Here is a 19733-nt window from a genome sequence, read left to right on the forward strand (position 1 = left end):
ATTACTAGCAGTGACACAAATAAAACTAACATTAACAGTGACAAGACTTTGGATTGCTTTCTGAACCGTATCCAGTGGAAAACCAGAGACACTGAAACGTAACGCTGACAGAGGTTTTCTTTCAGCGTTAGTTTGTTCATTGTAAGCCTGAAGCCTCCTGCTGAATCAAGCGCAAAGATTTGCCTAAAGCAGAACCCAGGGACGTGATGCTGAGTGAAAAGTTAATTGTGACAGCAAGATACTTAACTGCTTGGGCTAATAGAGTGCTAAGAGGGTGCATTACCAAACAACTGACTTTACACACATCTGCCTATAATATACGGTACAGAAAAAAATGAAAGTCCATTCCTTTTTAATGAATTAGTTGTATTTTGTTAGGTATGCAACCCAGGTGCAATAATGATTTGTCTTGCAAGCAACATATTATCTAGTAAAGACACATTTCTACAGTAAATATACTTGAGTAGATTAAAACATACAATCAAACCACCCATAATATATCCTATGGCAGCTCCTTTTGGCATTGTGCTTTTTATACGTTTTCTTGCGCTTTTGCTGCCGTTAACAAAAACCTGCTTAGCACACCTTGCCAAGTACCCTACTGACCATATAAATATAACAGCTACAGAAAGAAGAAAGAGATGGAAGTTCCCGTCTAAGCTCAACTATATTCTTCCCCCAGTAGTCCCACTTTTCCCAAAGTTCCAACTCTGAAAGCAGCGGTCAGCATTTCCCAAAGTGACCCAGCATTCAGAGCTGAGCAGATAAAAAGTGGCGAAACTGAGAAATAAACGGCGGGGAGATAAAGTCGGTTTGTTCGCTTCATATTAATAGCTGTTTTAATTAAGAACTTTGTAAATGTTGAAAGTCAACAATGTAATACTCAGTGATGTGAAAAAAATGAAAACACATTTAGGATACGCTGCTGCTTTTAATTGCTTTCGTAACCATTAAAAAAAAAAGTTTCAGCAAATGGGTTTTCTGGTTATAGCATATAGCTAATACAATATGCATGTGAGCGCCGGGTAAACAAAGACTTAAAACGAGTTAAGCATTTTAGTTAAGCAAAGAACTCGTACATATAACTATTTTTAGATTTTTCTAATTCTATGTGCAAAAAATATATGTATTTTTATATCTCTAGCGTTACTGGCCGCCTCTCTTATAGATCAGGTTAAAAAAAGGCATTTAGTAGAAACCTAGATTGTTTCTGTATACAATTGTTCGGTGGGTCTTAAAAGATTTGAGTATCTTTTTAACTGCTCTTGGCAGCTTTCAGTACCGCTAGGCAATTATTAGTGCATGCGAAACATTCGGCTCGGGGTTTACATCTGATGTCCTTATATTCATTTAGCTCTTTAAAGAAAGTGCTTTAAAACTTCACAACTACATCCTTGTAGTCCTCTCAAGACCACTTCAGGAACACAAAAAGTAACAAAAGGCTTTGATGTATATTTTATCCCTTAACCTCTTTCATCTTTCTTCGCTTTTTTTTCAAACCCGTGCAATTATTTGTGGTCAGGGGAGCGTTGAGATCCACGCGGGTCACTGCTTCATAGGTGAGATGACAGATAGGTGAGATGGTAATATTCATCTATTTGATAAATCAGCTGAAATAAAGTCAAATTGCCCAGGCAGCCAAATCTCAATTTACTGAGAGGATAGTCGATAAGTGGAAGAGCCTCCAGCTGAAATGGTTGAGACTAACACAGTAAGGAAATGTAAACATGGACAGGATAGCCATATGGCCATGCAAGCCCAAGGACCGATTAAGGTCTGAGTCATTACATCAGGAAAAATGGGAAGACAAGACGGGCTGAATGGTTCTCATCTGCTGTCAGGTTCTATCTTTCTATGACAACCAATTTTACGTAACTGACATAAACTTCATACATTTTCTACAAACTTCCAAAATGTTTATTCTTGCCTAAAATGCCGCCCATTCTTTATCGCTCAAATTTCCTAACAAACAACAGTGCCAGTGGTTTGTTGTTCCCTTGAATAAGTCGCCCTTTGACTGTTTCGTTTTTTCTGTTGGTGACCTTCTCATCCTGTCTGCATGTGATAAATAGTGGATGCTTCACAATGCAAAAAAAACCTCTATGTGTCCTTCAAGGACATTCCAAATGAAAATTCCGTTTTGTAACACCTTATCCTAGCGGAAAAAAGGCTAAACCTAATTTTAAAAGGTCTTCTACCTACATGCCGTGGCAATGATGTCATAGTTTGAATGGCCAAGATTACCAGAATAATATTTAATAATCAATTCTTATTGACAGCACCCAATCTTAGTTTCCTATTCACATCTGTAATTTCTATTCCATTTCACATTTCTTTTCCTGTAAGATTTTCACCATCACATTGCTTTATCTACACCCATGTCCTGGAGGAGATAAGAATAAACTGGGCATTCTGCGAAACTAGGCAATACACACAATGGCCTACGTTTTTAATTTGTTAGCAAACCACAGGAACGTTGGTGGCTCAACAAGGTAGGAAGTGAATCTGGGGCTATTTCAATAGCATTTATTTGGTCGCATGGTGCCTTATGGGAATATAATTTTGGATTATTCGGTGATGACTGCTGCCTTTTCTTATTCATCAGGAAAAAAAGCCACCTAAAGGCTACTGTCGGCACCATGTAAGCCTCAGTAGCCCAAGACACTGGCAAGTACCGGTACGTTATAGGCACTAGCCAAGAATGCTATGATTATCAGAAGGGCATGTTAACCACCACATTGCATAGTGTGTTATATCACACACTGCCGATATTTTGGCCATTGCACAGCCCACAGTGGAACACACTGTCAGGACATCGATTAAAACATAAGCCACACTATCAGGACTGATTGTTAAAGGTTTCCAAGAAACAGTCCGTTAATGATTTTTAACTAAAGCAAAACATTGAACAGAGCTGAAAATATTATATTAGTGGCTTGTTGAATAAAATAGATAAACAGTATAAATTACTTTAGAATGCTAAATATAGCCGGAATCCACACTTCACCTACTTTATGCAATTATTTACATTTGCTATGAAGTTTCTAATAGAGAATGAGAGAACTAATTAAGAAAATGCATTATAAGTGATTTCCGGTGAAGCTTAATGAGTAGTCATTTTAAAATAGCCTTAATAAAGCCATTGGTGGGACTCTTAATTTCTGTTCCTTGAGAATACAGCCCATGTATACTTATCATCCCAGTTTCCCATTCTAATAACTCAGCGGCATCATTAAGGAAGTTTTTATTTTGCCTCCAGAATGGATCTTCATAAATGATTTAATATAAGCTCTAACATTTGTATGACATTGATGTTAAGAGGAGCAACTCCTGCTTTTACATGTGGTTTCTCTTATGAATTCCTCATGCAGGAGGTAGAGAAGCTTCCATCATAAGTCCTTCGCTCCAAGTAATTATACTACACGGCCTATAAACCAGTATTAGGACAACTCATCCACCCTTTTGGAGACAAAAAAAACAACATTTATTACCGTAAAGGAGGAAATTTAGTTTTGGGTTTCAGCCAGAAATGGGGTCATTATTGAGCTGTCTTTTAAGGTTGCGTAACCGGTGAGGTTGATCTCGTTGCACAAAAGCGAACGCGTCAATGCGGGGGAAATCGTAAAATCAACATGCCTGAGTCAAATTCCATCAAAAGTCCACTAAAACGTTAAACGTCTTCAAAATCATTATGTCGCAAGATTAGTTTCATCTGTAATGTCTTATCTGTGAGAGTTTGTGTCTGCATGATGAGTTTTTTGGAATAAACTGAATAATGCCGAATTTTTTAATAATTAACTTTTCTAGATTGGGTGTAAGGCAGGTGTGTTCAGTGCTTGGTTGGTGAGTGCAGGAAGTGCGTGCCATAGGTTTAGGCAGGAATCGGGTGTATAAATTGCGCTTCTTGATAGGGCCGCTGCGGACTGCAAGGAGCTAGTTGGCAAAAGAGCTATACCTAGCCAAGCTCCCTCCCATCCTTTCATTTCTAAGGGATGGTTTCTTGTCGTGGTGCTTATGGGGGTTTGGGTCACCTGCCTATTGAGGAGGGTGGGCATCATATGTATATGATAAGGAGTCAGGCTATTAGGGCAGGCGTATTGGGTTAAATATGGTTAAGTGTTATTTACTTGGTTACATTTTGGTAAGATATGGCTACATGGTTATTTATTAATTGATTGTAATTGTGCTTCCTTGGTCCAAGGATGAAATGTTTCCCCCCATCCAAATCCATGCCCGCAATCATTGTGTTATAACATGATTAATAAAACTAAAATGAAACTTATCATGAAGTGACATGCACACACACACGTACATATCCAGACACACAGTCACACACACTAACATACTCAGACACACTAACATACTCAGACACACAGACACTCATGCTAACACATTCTCACCTAGACACTCTAACACAACCAGACACATTACCACATACTGACACTAACACAACTGGGCACACACTCAGACACTTACACACACAGTAACATATCCAGACACACACACCAACATACACAGATACACACACTAACACAAAAACATTCCCACTAACATACCTACACACAGGGCCGGCCTTAGGGGTGTGCGACCTGTGCGACCGCACAGGGCGCCATGGTTGCAGGGGCGCCTGACCGGGACTTAGATTAAAGCATCGGTTTTTTTTTTTTAAACTTTATTTAACATCATTCATGTTAAATAAAGTTTTAAAGAAAAAAACGATGCTTTAATCCAAGTCCTGGTCAGGGGCTCCGAGCGGTTGCTCGTGAAGTTCTCAGCAACCGCTCGGCGCCCCTTACTCTCCGTGACTCCGTCACTGTGCCGGCATCTCATGTTGAGCGCCGGACTATTCCGGCGCTCAACATGAAATGCCGGCAGAGCGAGAAGACGGATGCCTCCCGCTCTCACCGCAGGACTCCGGCAACAAGGTAAGTGTGGGGGGGGGGGGTAGTTTGAAGGGGGAAAGGGGGGGGGAGTAGTTTGAAGGGGGGGTGTAGTTTGAAGTGGCGGGGGGGTGTAGTTTGAAGGGACAGAGGGGGGGTGTAGTTTGAAGGGACAGGGGGGGTGTAGTTTGAAGGGGCAGAGGTAGTTTGAAGGGGTAGAGAGGGGGAGTAGTTTGAAGGGGCAGAGGGGGGGGGCGCCAGAGGAGTAGTCCGCACAGGGCGCCACAACGCCTAAGGCCGGCTCTGCCTACACACTCAGTAATGTACATGCACACACACACTAACATACCCAGACTTCATATCTGCCCCGTTGTTTCTCCTTGATGCAAGGTTAATGAGGAAAATTTCCTTCACAGTAAACAGCTTTGAATGTATGGATGGTTCTATAAATCAAGATACATTGTATATATAAAGCTTAGGCATAGCGGACACTTTGCATATGGTACATTAATCTCCTAAGCATCACAGAAGGATTCCTCTGGGAACAGTAGATAATTATTCCGAGGTAAATGTGGTGTTTAGTGTTAAAATCCATATTCGTTATATCCGAATGCTAAATAAAAGAAACCCTACATATTATATGCAAATCGACAAGTAAAGTATTTATCAAGAACTTTATTATTTATGTATGGTGAGGCCATGTAGGGCAGCAAATTGCCCCCTTAATGTTTAGTGAGATCTACTTTAGGTCTAAAGTATAGTGGGAATCTTTTAGGGTAAGCTTTCTAAAGTGATTTCTGTAGGCTTCTCACTGAGATCAGGCCGATCATACGGTGTCCACCTCATACCCTGAGTATATCTAAATTTTTTACCACCATGTCTGTATTTATCTATCTGATCCATTTGGTGGAACCAGAGCATCAATGCTCCTAAAAAGCTGTTTGAGACCAAGTTTCAAACCACTTTGGCAACCTGAAGCATCCGCACTAAAAAAAATGAATAGCCCTATTCTATCGTTAAAGCAGAAGTAAAACACCCCATGTTCATGTATCAGTATTCCTGATGGTATACTGACAACGAGAGATCCTTTTATCTGCTAAATTAAGGACAAGTAAAACTAGTAGTGATCTATGCAAAAGTTATAAGCTTTCTACACATGATGTCACGTTGGCAAACTATTGCAAAAAAATCTAACCACCAAAGTGATGGGATTTAATAAAAATGAGTTCCTCCGGGCACACAGGGAAACAATACAAATTCTCCAAAGCACAAAGCACATTCTCAAGTCACAGTTCTCATATAAAAGACAAACACTTTGAGGGAGAATGTGTGAACGGCTGTAAATTGTATCAAATTGTGTGTGTCAGAAAAAGTCAGCCACAATCTATATAAGAAATATAAGTCCCTCTTTTCTAGGAGCTCCGAATGTTTGCTTGGCTTAAAGCGTTCTACAGTCCTAAAAAGCAACAATAACGTGTATAGAATTTAAAATGTGTAAATAAAATACATTTTTCTGGTTGTTAGTACCTTACCAAGTTATCGTAAGGGTAAAATGTTACATAAAAAAGTCTCACTAAAGCCATCACTGTGCTTCTTAGCAGACCTCGTAAAACACAAATGGCTATGGTGGTCTGACATGTTTGGAGGTACCTCTGTGAACCTGCCCCTAACAATGTTTTGAGGGATATGGTCCACATGTAGCAGCAAAGCAGGTCTGGTAGGACTGGAATGTAAATCATCTATTATTTAAGAAGCAAAATGAACAAATAGTACTTATCAAAAACCAAGCTCTAAAGCAATGTTCACACAGTGATCTTTTGCTATACTTTGGATCTTTACATACAAAAAAGGGATCGGACACTCTACATTCTTAGCATCACTAAATATAGATTATTAAAACCATCTTCAGCCTATCTTTCCTATTTCTAATTATTATTCTTCCAATTTCCTGAAACATTGGGGCTTATGCTAGAAGCTTCCTGGACAGGGTAATAATAGTTTGGGATAATTATGAAAAATTATGCTAAAATTGGCAGCTTACATTAGTAAAGAGATGAATAAAAAGATATTCACTCTGTACAGAAGATGGGCTCGTATATTGGGATATTATTCACTGTGTAAAGTAAAGGGCTCTTGGAATCCTTTATCCCAGTAGTTCTAAGGCTGAAGGATAAGAAGATTGTTCGCAAAGCCACTAATGTTCATGGGACCCCGAGGCCTGGTATCTGAAGGAGACACCATGATACATATGTTGAGGCTACACAATATGGCTGCCTGCTTGTGTTTTAGCTGCACGTGCGATACACTAATGTCATGTGTACCCATTGTACAGCGCCATATAATATTGGGGTGCTATATAAATCTACTTAGAACTAACTAAAGTTAGTTGTGCAATTTCCCAGTATCTTCAGTAGTTAGAGAATGCCAATGAACTGCAGTAAGAGTTCCTATCTGGTGGCCGTGCCAAGTAGGTCAACTCTTCCCACCTGCCATCAGAAGATCCATGTGTCCCATCGGTGGCACCTTGTTCCGGGTATTCTTAAACTTGATTGCTCCTTATACCGAGTTGACCAAGACTGGAATGCAAACTGGGATTTGCTTTATAGGCATCCCTAACTGCTATAAATAATCATTTAAAGCACACACGTGAATTGGGAACATGGATAATGAGTTTAAATAAGTAATCAATAAAGGCAGGGGAGCCAAATGTTTATTTAGTATTCTTAATTAGTATTCATTTGAGAGTACACTGAGCACTATGTTTAAAGCTATGTAATCAGCAAAGCAGCATGACAGATTTAAATGTACAATAAAAGCCTTTGGGAAATTAAGGAAGACAAGGCATTAACCACACACTCGGCATTAACATACATTACCATTTTTATGATACCTTTACAGTATCCCGCGTGGTCAGGTAACCCTAGTTCGTGGTGTACGCACTTGGCCATCTCTGGGAACGTATCTATTTATGCTTTTGTAGAAGTAAAAATAGTCCATTAACCCTGGATCACCTGACTGTGGCATACAGCTATTACTTAACTACAACTCCCATCATCCTGGTATTGACGCTGTCCAGTGTTGAGCTGTCCATCTACAGGTCCGGTATACCGTATGTTTTTTTGAGCAAAATATAAGATTATGTTTATTTATAATTTAATCTGGAGATGGGGCAGGCACGTTTATAGACAAAGGCTAAAATTATATTTTCATCCTTAACCCCTAAAGAGTGAAAGCATTTTTAAAGACGGAGATAAAGCATTTTATGACATGGTGTACTAGGCCTTTGGTTAACTCTAATTCCCCTTTCTAATTTAGTCTATTCCGCACAAATTATATATTGATTTTTAGGACAAGTGGGGCTTTCCTTTATAAACTAATTTAGTATAAATCTAATAAAATCTAATAAAGTATGTAGAATTTGAAATACTTTTTACATTTCTTATTTTGTTACTATTATTTGTTTAGTTGTTTGCTGGGATCTGTCTTTTAAATTCAGGTTACCCCTGATGATGTCATAATGAAAAAAAAAATGAAATACAAAAAATTGTAGAATGCCTACCTTACAGGGCGGACTAGGCCAGTCCTGCTTGAAGAATAAATTCACCATCAATCCCCAGGGCCAAACTGCCCTTGGATCTTCTGACACCTAACAAGCTTTGGTGCGTCCCACCACCTACCAGGATTCAGGTTTAATAAAACTCTGAGACCGGCAAAACCACCTGGAACATATTAGTCTAAAAATGTAAAGTTTTAAGACCTCAATTGTGTTTTTGGAATGTAAATGTTTACCGGCTTTTAGGAAATTCCAAACCTTTTTTACAAACTGAACAGTTGTAGGCAGGCTGCAACTCTAAGATGCCATCTGCCTTCCGTGTTCGCCTTTCAAAGATGTAGCTCATAAAGTCTTATCTCAGATCGATGGTGGGAGACGATAAGCTTTCATTAAAGTGATGCAGCCTGTCGCATATTGTATCAGATTTACTGCTGCAAGTGCATGGAAAACAGCTTTTGAATGATTTGTTATTGTCTCTTTATGAGTAAAATAAATGACAATATTGGAGATAAATGAATGGAAGCCAAACACTGCTGTGCTTGGGACTGGCTAGATGGGCATTAAGACAATAAATCCAACTCTGCCTAGTCACATTCACGACTTTATGGCTTTGTCTGAGTTAACCCCTTAAATGAACAGGTTGGCTTATCAATTCACATGCTGAGTGTGACATTCCCTAAAAGGGTCAGGTATTATACTGCTGCCGCTCGTTTTATTAGGCTTTCTTCTGCACTAATAGCATGACAAGGACAAGGTTTTGAAAACTATTGTATTATATGGAACCTCATCTTCAAGCTGATTAATAGGCTGCAAATCTCTCCAACTTTTAACCACTTAGTAAATCTTCACCAGAGAGTTCATTGTGCTCTTGTCCTGATGCGCCTAAGTGTCATAATAAAGTGTTCTTTTGTTCTTCTAAACCGACCACAAACGACAATCAGGGTTATTCACCAAATAATGAATTGAGGTTTTTTTTCCACCATGGTAGAATGGGTAGACCCATTAAAATGCCTAGCGAAGTCTGCAAGTTAAAATTTTTTATTCTATCTACAGCAATAGTTTATTGAAAGCACTGTTTTTCCATTCCCACACATTTAGGGATAATGATTCCATGTGAACCTCCTTAGTGATGGTCTTCTTTGTTAATTGAGGACAGAAAACTGTGAAATTCCATTTTGGGTTAAACGTGTTTCTGACATCATGTTCATTTATAAAATGTGTTTCCAGGAACCACACATTTTAATCTTTTCATGTACGGCCCGCAGTGTGAAATGATCCACCTTTATAATTCTAGGTAAAATGAGACCTATATCCCCTGCTTTTCAAAACAAGTCCTGGGGTCCGAATACAGCTATTTTTGTTAAGATGTGACCAGAAAAAAAGGTTATGGCAAATACTGAATAAGAGTGTTGGGTATTCATTCAGTGTGCAATGGCCCCCTCTAGTGGCTAAAGCTCAGATTGTTCAGAAATTGCTTTAGTTAGAAAAAAAAATAATAAAAAAAAACATTCTAAGGGCCTTTTCAGCATTATTTTTATTATCACCCCAAAAAAACAAACATTAATATTTACTTGTAGCTCCCCCCCCAATCTATTGATCATAAAGTCAGCTTGCTGCCGACGATTGAAACTTTCCTAAAGTTACTGTAAATCAGATTTTAATTCCCAAACACATTCAAATCATATGTCACAGGAGTCTCCCAGCTGATGCTTATGCTGTATTAAAATAAGAAGAAACATTTGCTGTAACACAGGTGGCCCTGCCAAGGATATTATTCAGTCTTGTTTTGTATATTTGTAAATCCTTTTCAACATATGGCAGAAACCCTAAATTAAATTTTTACATTTCAGATAACATTTGCAGGAGATTTGAACGTTTGTAGGTTTCAGAGTCCCGTTTCGTAGCATTTTATCCCTCTAATCAGGGGCCTGGTGATTATTTTCTGTGAACTGCGCCGAAATGGAATCAACAGTCAGTAATATAATTCTGTATTGAAAGAGTTTGTGCCTCCGCTGGTACCTGGCTAATAGCGTTTCACACTGTTACTCTGTATGCAATCAGTGCATCTATATTCATGGGCAAAAGATTTGAAGGCAGAGAGATTAATCTCTGAGTCCCAAAAGAATCTTCACAAGATGAATGTTACGGTTCCATTAGGTTACAATCTCAGCACTTTGTCATATCACAATGAAGTACGTCTTGAGGTCTTTCAGAAATGGGGTATTTTGCCTATTTCGGAAAAAAATAACCTCTTTTTTCCATGAGACTAACTTTTGTTGTTGGACCGTTCGGGAACACATACTGTTAAAATCTAAGGACAGGCATTTTTTTCCTTTCGAATAGATTAAATAAGTCTTTATCATTTCTTTTAACATTAACACATGGGTCATGTGCAATTTATTTAATCCCTTTTTTTCCCCTTGTGACTGGCAAGCCTTTCCTATGAGCCCCCCATACATTCACAAACACACATTTTGGAAAATGACATATTTTATACAACTGCTTTGGGCAGAATGTGAAAACGGGCTTGAGCAAAGAATGAGGTGAGATGTATTTAATGTTGCCCGGCCAAACTCAAAACCAATATAAATACATAAAAATTACATACATTTTATTTATGGAATTGTGTGATATTTTAACCAAGTTTGTTTACAAGTTTACACAAATTGATTTCTGATTTAATAATATGTTTTTAATAATATAGCCTGCTGAATGAAAAGTAAAATGTTTATATGTAAAGAATGTGAACTGGCATTATTAAGTTACTTCCCCATTTAGTTGTTGGGCTGACAGTGCCAAACCTTAGCCAGGGATATGAAATGACGTGCCATAATGACATACCTCCCAAATGCTTTCCTGTTATAGTCCCACACTTCACAGCTGAGCGCCGGAATATGACTCATATTTCGGTGCTCAGCATGAAACGCCGGCACCGCGATGGAGTCAGGGAGAGTGAGGGGCGCCGAGCGGTCGCTGAAAACTTCACGAGCAACCGCTCGGCGCCCCTGCCCGGGACTTTAATTAAAACATTGGGGTTTTTTTGTTGTTTTAACTTTATTTAACATCCTCCATGTTAAATAAAGTTAAAAAAAATCTTTATTTAACATGGAGGATGTTAAATAAAGTTAAAAAACAAAACAAAACAACAATGTTTTAATTTAAGTCCCTGGCAGGCGCCCCTGTTGCTATGGCGCCCTGTATGGCCGCACACCCCTAAGGCCGGCCTTGCCCCCATACCTCTAGTCCCGCTTCCCAGAAAGTACATGCTGGAGTGGGGTTCGAGAATAAAAGGCACTAAAAATTACTCAAAATCCTTGAGCCAACTGGTTATTGGCTTTTTTTCCTGTCAGAGAGAGACACCAAGATGTCTTTAGACAGCTAGACATCTGCAAGGAATGAGGCACATACAGCGATGGAGATGTAGGAAACCTTGAGAATGTTCCATACTGAATGAAATGCAGCCACTGATAGATATGCTCTTAGTAATTTATGTTTTCTTCTGAAATACTGACAAGGAACATTTTTATTTTTCAGATAAACAAAATATGCAACCATTCAAAGCAACGAGTAGCAAGGTCGGTGCACAAAGCGAGAGACTCGCATGTTAATAGAAAAACATTCAAGTCTCATCCAGAGCACGAAGAGACCCTTTCTGGAAAAAGAAGGTACGTTAACAGACATCTGCATTGACTATGTATATAATATACACCATCATGTAAAGCCATATTTAGATCACTCAGGGCCTTGTAGTGAATAGATAAAATAATCACATAAATATTCAATAAACTTCTTTGCTAAAAACAAAATACTTTTCAATTGCAGCTCATTCAAAAATAAAAATAATTTAAAAAATAAATTAAAAAAATGGCTTGACAATTTGTACTTAAAATGTCACTACTATAAAATTCAACAGGGTTGCTAGTGATCTAAATTCAAAATTCAAATCCATGTTATTGGCTGGAAGACTGCATATTTATTATTATTATTATTAATAAAATAGTGGCAAACAATTTACACAGTGCTTCTTACAGTACATATATTTAAAGGGAATGACAAAACTTGAACTGACAGACTAAGACAAACTGTTTGCAATTTCACAATCTAGAGTTGTCATTTTACATTCCCATCATCCATATGGAGGATTATGGGGTCTGTAGTCCAGCTGGACCATAGCTCAAGCAGTAATTATCAGGAAGCTGAGATTTTATGACCAGCGACAGCCGATGAAATACAGTTTAAAGCCTGTTTGTACATTAGTGAATGTTTGGGACATATATCTCCCCATAAAATCCCCCCCAGGCAATAATAAGAAATAATAAGAGGAAAGCTTTTGACCTGTTTCTTCAGATTTCAAAATCCGCGTATATCACCTTTTATTAACCAGTTTGCTGTCAATCTTTTTTTTAGGGAGTTTATTATGAAATTGAAAACATACAGCTATTTTTATGCCAATCTCCCAGCACTCATGTGTCGTCAAAGTTCTGTTGTTGAAAATGATACGTCGTGCTGGAATGGACAGGAGCTGGTGGACAGGTAAGCGTGTATTTCATTTTGCATCTTATCCCGTACCTGCCGTACTGTATGAAATGTGTGTTTGTGGGTGTATAAGGCTGGCTCAGATATGATACTTATTCACTGAACAGCTGCTTATTGGGGAAATCTTCTATGGAGGAGAATCTGGGAGTTCTTGCCCATCACAGACTTGTGCAACCTCAGAAGCAACAAGTTTCTTTCCCGTATTAAAAGGGGAATACGTTTTTGGGACAAGAAAGTAATATTACCTTTCGTTATTCTTTATCTTTCGTAAGATCAAACCATTGATACGAGTTTTTGGCACTGGTTGTAAGGCTGGATGTCCTTCTAGTTAACAGAGGCATTCGGGGTTCTGATTGCCTTTGGACTGAAGAGTTTGGCTCTGTAGGAAACGCGTTTATATATAAAATGAAATAATCCTCTTCCCACAAGAGAACGCGCGCATACCGGCATGTATCCAACGATCGGGATAATTAGCTCCGTTTCACTCATCCTTTTTCCTATTATACATTCTCATCAGTTTGAGGAAAAGGACCCGGTCATGCATTTCAGTCTCTCCTCGGTAACTAACCTTAGGTATTAATTAACCCACACTTAGAAATCTGGCCTTGTGCACTACAGGGACAAGCGGAAGCCATCAAAGCATTTTATTTAAAAGGACTCATGCAGCAAGGATATGCATGTATTAATGTGAATAACCGAGCCTGAGGAGCAGTCCGACCTCTATTCGTCCAGATGAATACCCAGTTTCGGGATTTTTTTCATCCAATTAATTATGCGTTTAAAGTTTGATTTTGCAGTTAATACTTAATGAAAGTTAATAGAGTGCGTATTAAGTCACTTAAACTGAACTGTAAGACTCTCTTGTGGTCTCTATGACTTTTAAGGATGGAATATGACCAAAATGTATGACTGCTCTGCTAATCTGTAAACCTGGGTCAGGTAGTTGTACGGGTCACTGAACACTGGACTAAAAGTGGCTTTATGAAAACAAATAGATTATAAATTTTCAGAGCAAGCCCCCTTACCCCTCTGTTAATCTTATTCTCAAATTGTATATTGCCAATCGTTGATTTTATTGTTAGTTTTTGCTTTGGCTTACCTTAATAGCACCAGAGAATCTTCCCTGAGCTCTAGAAAAAATACATATATATATATATATATATATATATCTCACATACACACTGACTCACATACTATTATATATTAATTATTAGGAAGCCTTGGAAACCATGTTGATTTCAGATTTAATAATATACATACAATCATTACAGACATGAGTAGACTGTTAACCCCTCTATTACCAGACCTTACACACACAGTCACACAGACAGACAAACACAGTGACAAACAGACAAACACAATCACATACACACAGTCAAACACACATACCTGGTGCTGGTTGCAGCTGGTTGCAGCTTACACGGAAGTAGGGACTCGGCCTATCAAGAGAGGCTTCTGAACTTCCTGATTGGCTGAGACCTCCTTCACTCAGACTTTTCATTCTGTTCATTGTCCTGGATTGAGGCTGCCCGGGACCCGGGTCTCATTGCGGGTTTGTCCCGGGCAATCCAGGACATGTGGTCACCGTAGATGGAATGCAGGCTCTTAAAAATTCTGCAAAAATGATAAAGCTTTACATACATCATCATATTATGCCGTATTATGCAATGTTGTTTAGGCTCACCAATGGGCAGTGGTGTATTTAGGCTGGGGGCCATGCTAGGCCTGACCTGGGACAATGCCTGAGCTACCCCAATGCTCACTTCTGTGCCATCATCCTCTCTGCTGATTGCCTCTTATATGGATATACGGATAGAGTAAATGGGGCGATCTCAGAATTTAATGTTGTTTTATGACCTCATTCTTAGATAACAGACTTTTAATAGATCATTTTCTACACGTAAGAAGTGTTTTTGCAGCAAATATGCTGTACTTATGCTTTAATGACATTTTTCCTGAGGATAATCATCATGTTCTGATGAAAGTACAGGAAATGATCAAAATAACTCTGCAAATTAAATTATAGGTTTTCCGGTTATGAACATTGGGAATTTAATGTATAAAAGCGTAGCTATATGTTAGAGAGGGATACACCTTGAAATAAATTGCGATGTTTGATCATATCACGTAGATCCAACTTCCACACAAATGTTCAAGTTCTCATTTTTAAAAAGAGAGACACGTTGCAAGCCACAAACATATAAATTGATTCCATTGCGTAGAACGGCTGCACACATCAGAGGCGGTGGAATATTGGCAGAAAAATAGAATTCTGGACATAGATCTATAGAGCTGGAAAAATTAACTCTCTTGAGGGCCAGAAGAATGTGGTTCAAAGGGTGAATCTGCTTATTTGTGAGTACAAAATCGTATCCTCTCTCCCACACTTAAATAAAAAGCTCTTCCAAATGCACAATAATAATAATAAGAATAATATGTTCCATGATGAGCAGGTGTTTGTATCCCGCTAGGTTGCCGAGAAAAGACAGGGATGTCCTTGATAATCCTGCCTTTGCCAGGCGGTCCCTAAAACAAAACATTATCTTATACCTTTTGTACAATTTTCTGTATTCCAATACCGAAAATACCCAAACTATAATATATTGAACATTTTTGATTGTTACAAACTTGCCAGAACTTCTTCCCACCAATAACTGCCGCTACTTTAAAACAGAATATCTCTATTTAGCTGCCTAGCTGTTTAATAGTCTGTCCTTTATTACCACGCATGAAAAAAATTATAATATTGAAAATGGTTATGTCGGTAATATTCTGTTTAAAACCAGTTGCATAGGCTGAATTGTAATAACGCTGAGGAGGATAAAGAAAAGAACATCAGTTAAGATTGCTGAAGTCTACATGATACAGATTTAAGTCTCGGACTCCACGCCAGGTGACAGGTGGCTTTGGCAGAAGGCAGCGTCCTTGGGGATCAGTCTAACTATAGGATCGCGTCTTGTGCTTTGGCATTGCACACATAGCTTACTAAGATGAGCAACTGAGCCCACTAAGTCAATCTTTTTAATACCTTGATTCCCAGACTATTGTCTGTGGGCCAAAAGTGGATATGCAGGAAGTCTGAGTTGTTTTTCAGGTCTATACAAAGTTTGTGACGCAGTGAGAATATGTTTTTTTTATTGGGTGCGCAGAGACAGGGCAATTGGGCCCCCACTCTTAGGAAGTCCCTAACGGATCTGTATGTGATGAATTCTGCTTCTGACGGCACTTATCTGCTTCTTGATCCCCTCTTGCGGCCTCTGCTGGTCACTCTGAGCAGGTGCACCAGAGTATGAGGTCATGTCCCAACCCAATGCATCTCTCAGTGGATCTGATCACTCTTACAATGATGGGCTGGAGAAACACAAACCCCTAAGCATGACACTGAACTGACCACTCTAATCAAATGGACTGGAGATTTATTGTTTGAAGAGGGACTGGAAATATTACTTGACATCGTATAAATTCTGGGAGTGCAGGGAGTATAGTTTTTAGTGGTTTATTATTATACGTGAGCTGTGATGAAATCAAATCTTAAAATATTATCTAAATATGATAAAGGGCAAACCTCAGCCATTTTCTTTAGAATCGGTCACTTTTTAAAATAAATTGTTAATGTGACGAGAGTTTTGTTTTGACTCTCAATCATTTTTTCGGTGAAAAACCTTGTAAATTTCACATGTTTATTGAAAGGTATAAAAATCAGCCTATGGTTGGTAGGAATCAAAATCCTTACATTATTACTGTTATCATTATGTGCAACAGAACAGCAGGAAGCGCCGGATAATTTGGAAGATGCCTGTGAAGGGCACTCGCAGGAGCAGTTGAAGGCTGTGATCTATGATGAACATACCGCACATGGCAGCAAGCATGCGGCAGGACACACAGCTCAGGAATGAAATATTGACCTGATGGGTGATTTTGATCTGTAACTAAACTCCAGCCACGCAAAGAGGAGCTGAAGGACTTCTAGATGAATGTCTCAGTGATATAATACACCCTGACTACATTTTGAAACATGACATTTCTAACTATTCAGATGTAAGCCGTCAAAGCATTTAGCGTACTCTGTATGCTAATGCGTCTTTGCATGCTTGAGATAAACAAATGCATTGCTTTCTAATTTCTGCTGGTGGTTGGCAGAGGGACATCTCTTTGATCTTCAACAATGTGGAATTAAAGCGTAACCGTGCCAGAATCCCACATCCATAAGTGAATTTTACTGTTGTTTTTTTATTTCCATGTGATTTTTTCCCCATGCCCCTCCGATGGCCTTAATGCATATTCTTGTATGTATGTTAAGATGAAGACATACCAGCACTTGTTTCTCAAGTGTGCTGATATTCTGTCTGCTCGGGGTGAGGCTGTGAAGGCCAGATGGAGACCAGATCGTAATTCCCTTACATGGGAAAGAATTCTACTGGCCGATAAACAAATGTTCCGGTTACTGTCTGTGTGACTCAGCTGCACCCAGCAAATGCACTTTTGGCCTCCAGTTCGCCTCCTAATACATTTGGTTATAGCCCTGAAAATAAAAATGAATATATATATAATATATATAGCACTGGGGGAAAATGGTTTTATCTTACTTTGTTCATAAACTTAATTTATTTGGAGGTCTGGATGCTGCCATTGTTGTAAGTCATGCATTGCTATCCTTGATAAGTGGCAAAAGGGACAGCTGCCCAGGGTCCATTCATTACTGGGGGACCCAAGTTGGTGGCCACCACCAAAATATGTGGTGTCCACCATCCAGCCAGCTTTCTGCCAACTGGAGGTACAGGGAGACTTGGGGAGATCATGGATCTCCCTCTAACCAGCTCAAGATAAAGGGAGAGCGAGGTCTATTCATATAGACCTCTCTTTCACTGCCAACTATTAATGCTGAGCGCCAGGGTACGATGTCATATATCGGCACTCAGCACTGAACCTGCGCGCACCGTGATGGAGGTCTATAGGAACAGACCTTGCGGTCCCAGTAAGCGCAGTAAGAAATGGACAGATAAAGAGAAAGATTTAAGGTAAAGATTAAAAGGGGAGAGATAGAGAGAAAATAATAAATTAGTAGTAAACTATGCAGGCAAATCGCTCATACCTGTTTACTTGAATATTTCTGATCACCATAACAGCTAATTTTTTTTCAACACACTAAGGGTCAGGGCCGGCCTGACAATGGAGCCTAGTGGGGCAACCGCTCCAGGCGGCACTTTGCCGCCCCAAGCCCTTTTTTTTTTTTTAAACGAAAGAGAGAGAAAGGGGCCCCTCTCTCTCCTCTGCGGTGAGTCTCCCTGTTCGGTCTCGTGCCGGCTTGTAATGCTGAGTGCTGGAAGATTACCTAATTTCCGGCGCTCAGCATTACAAGCCGGCACCGAGACCGAACAGGGAGACTCGCCGCAGGACTGCTGAAAGGTAAGTACAATGGGGGGGGTAAGGGTAGATAATAGGGAGGGAGAGGAAGGGTAGATAATTGGGGGGGCGTCAGGGACGGAGGGAGAGGAAGGGTAGATAACGGGGGGGGGGCGGCATTTTGCCTTGGGCTGGCCCTGCTAAGGGTTGCATGGGATAAGCAGATTGGCCTAACAAGCAACTTGTTCTGACATCTGTAAATGAAATTGCTGGCGAACAGTAAACATGCGCTGTTTAAGGATGGGTTTAATAGTTGGGCACAGCAGTTCTTCTTATTTTAATATTAACAATCAAGCTTGGACTGTCCAATGGCTAGCAAAATATGGCACGTTCAGTAAGATGACATAATAGTAATCATAGACACATATCTGGTGTGAAGATCGAAACTTTGATTGGCTCTCGGTCTTGTCTTAAGTTCAGGATTGCCCTTTTTTTTACCTAAACTTAATCAGCCCTTTGTCTTGTCTTAGATTCAGGAGCTTTGTGTCTGTCCCATGCATGTTTTAATTCCCTCACTGTATTAGTCACTTCTGCTGGGAGGATGTTCCACTTATTTACCACCCTTTCAGTGAAGTAAAACTTTCTAAGACCCAGACCCTCCATTTTTAGATTATGACCTATTTTGCTAACATTTATCCTTGAAATAAACTTCCCTCTTGTACCTTGTTAAATCCCTTTATGTATTTATGTAATCCCGAACGTACCACCTAATAACGGAGCCATCTGTGCCGGTGCGAGGTGATCGCTGTACAAAGCGTGGAAAGTGCATGTGGATAGGAGTTAGAAAACATTCTTATGAGGGCACCCCATCTGAGCTCAGTAGAGTCTACGATGTAAAGTTCATGTCACACTGTCCTCAGCCAGAGAGTAATCTTGGCGTGTGCTTGATGGATAAAATGCCATCTAACACATGGTAGATATTTGCTCTTCATCCCCACATCAAAGAGAACCACACGTGTTCTTAACAAGGTCAGTAGCATTTGTGAAAACTCTCTTTGGGCATGCATGGCGTGGAATGAGAAGCATGTTAATATATATAGTGATTTAACACTGTGAGAGCCACTGGGGTATAAAAGTCACTTTACACAAAGTTCAAAGCGCAGCTCTGTAAAATATGATTTCAAGGCGAATATCATTGACCTGCCTGTGGTTATAAAGGTTTTGGCATTCAATGGCAGTTTGGTATAAGATGCTGTTATGCTTACCATGGGTTGGATTCACCATGTGTGCTCGCTTATGTGTAACTGGGCGCAGACTGGGAATTAAAACCAGCCATGGAAATAATTTAATACCACCCTCATATTTAATGGGGTCATTTTTGGGCACATATGTTGGGTTCTCGCCCCAATATTTTTTATTCA

At 39.5% G+C, this 19733-nt stretch overlaps 1 protein-coding gene across 1 annotated transcript in view; it reads left to right on the forward strand.

The window, feature by feature from the left end:
- Window positions 1-19733, forward strand: part of LOC149298214 (glypican-3-like) — a 133849-nt gene that overhangs the window by 53959 nt on the left and 60157 nt on the right. Inside the window, exons 4-5 of the mRNA XM_089487665.1 lie at window positions 11968-12098; window positions 12841-12966. Of these exons, the coding sequence (XP_089343791.1) occupies window positions 11968-12098; window positions 12841-12966 (257 nt within the window). The remainder of the gene's footprint in view (window positions 1-11967; window positions 12099-12840; window positions 12967-19733) is intronic.

Source organism: Sceloporus occidentalis, unplaced genomic scaffold (assembly GCF_023333645.1).
Source record: "Sceloporus occidentalis isolate IW3139 unplaced genomic scaffold, rSceOcc1.0.p SCAF_34, whole genome shotgun sequence".
In the NCBI taxonomy this organism is placed as follows: Eukaryota; Metazoa; Chordata; class Lepidosauria; order Squamata; family Phrynosomatidae; genus Sceloporus; species Sceloporus occidentalis.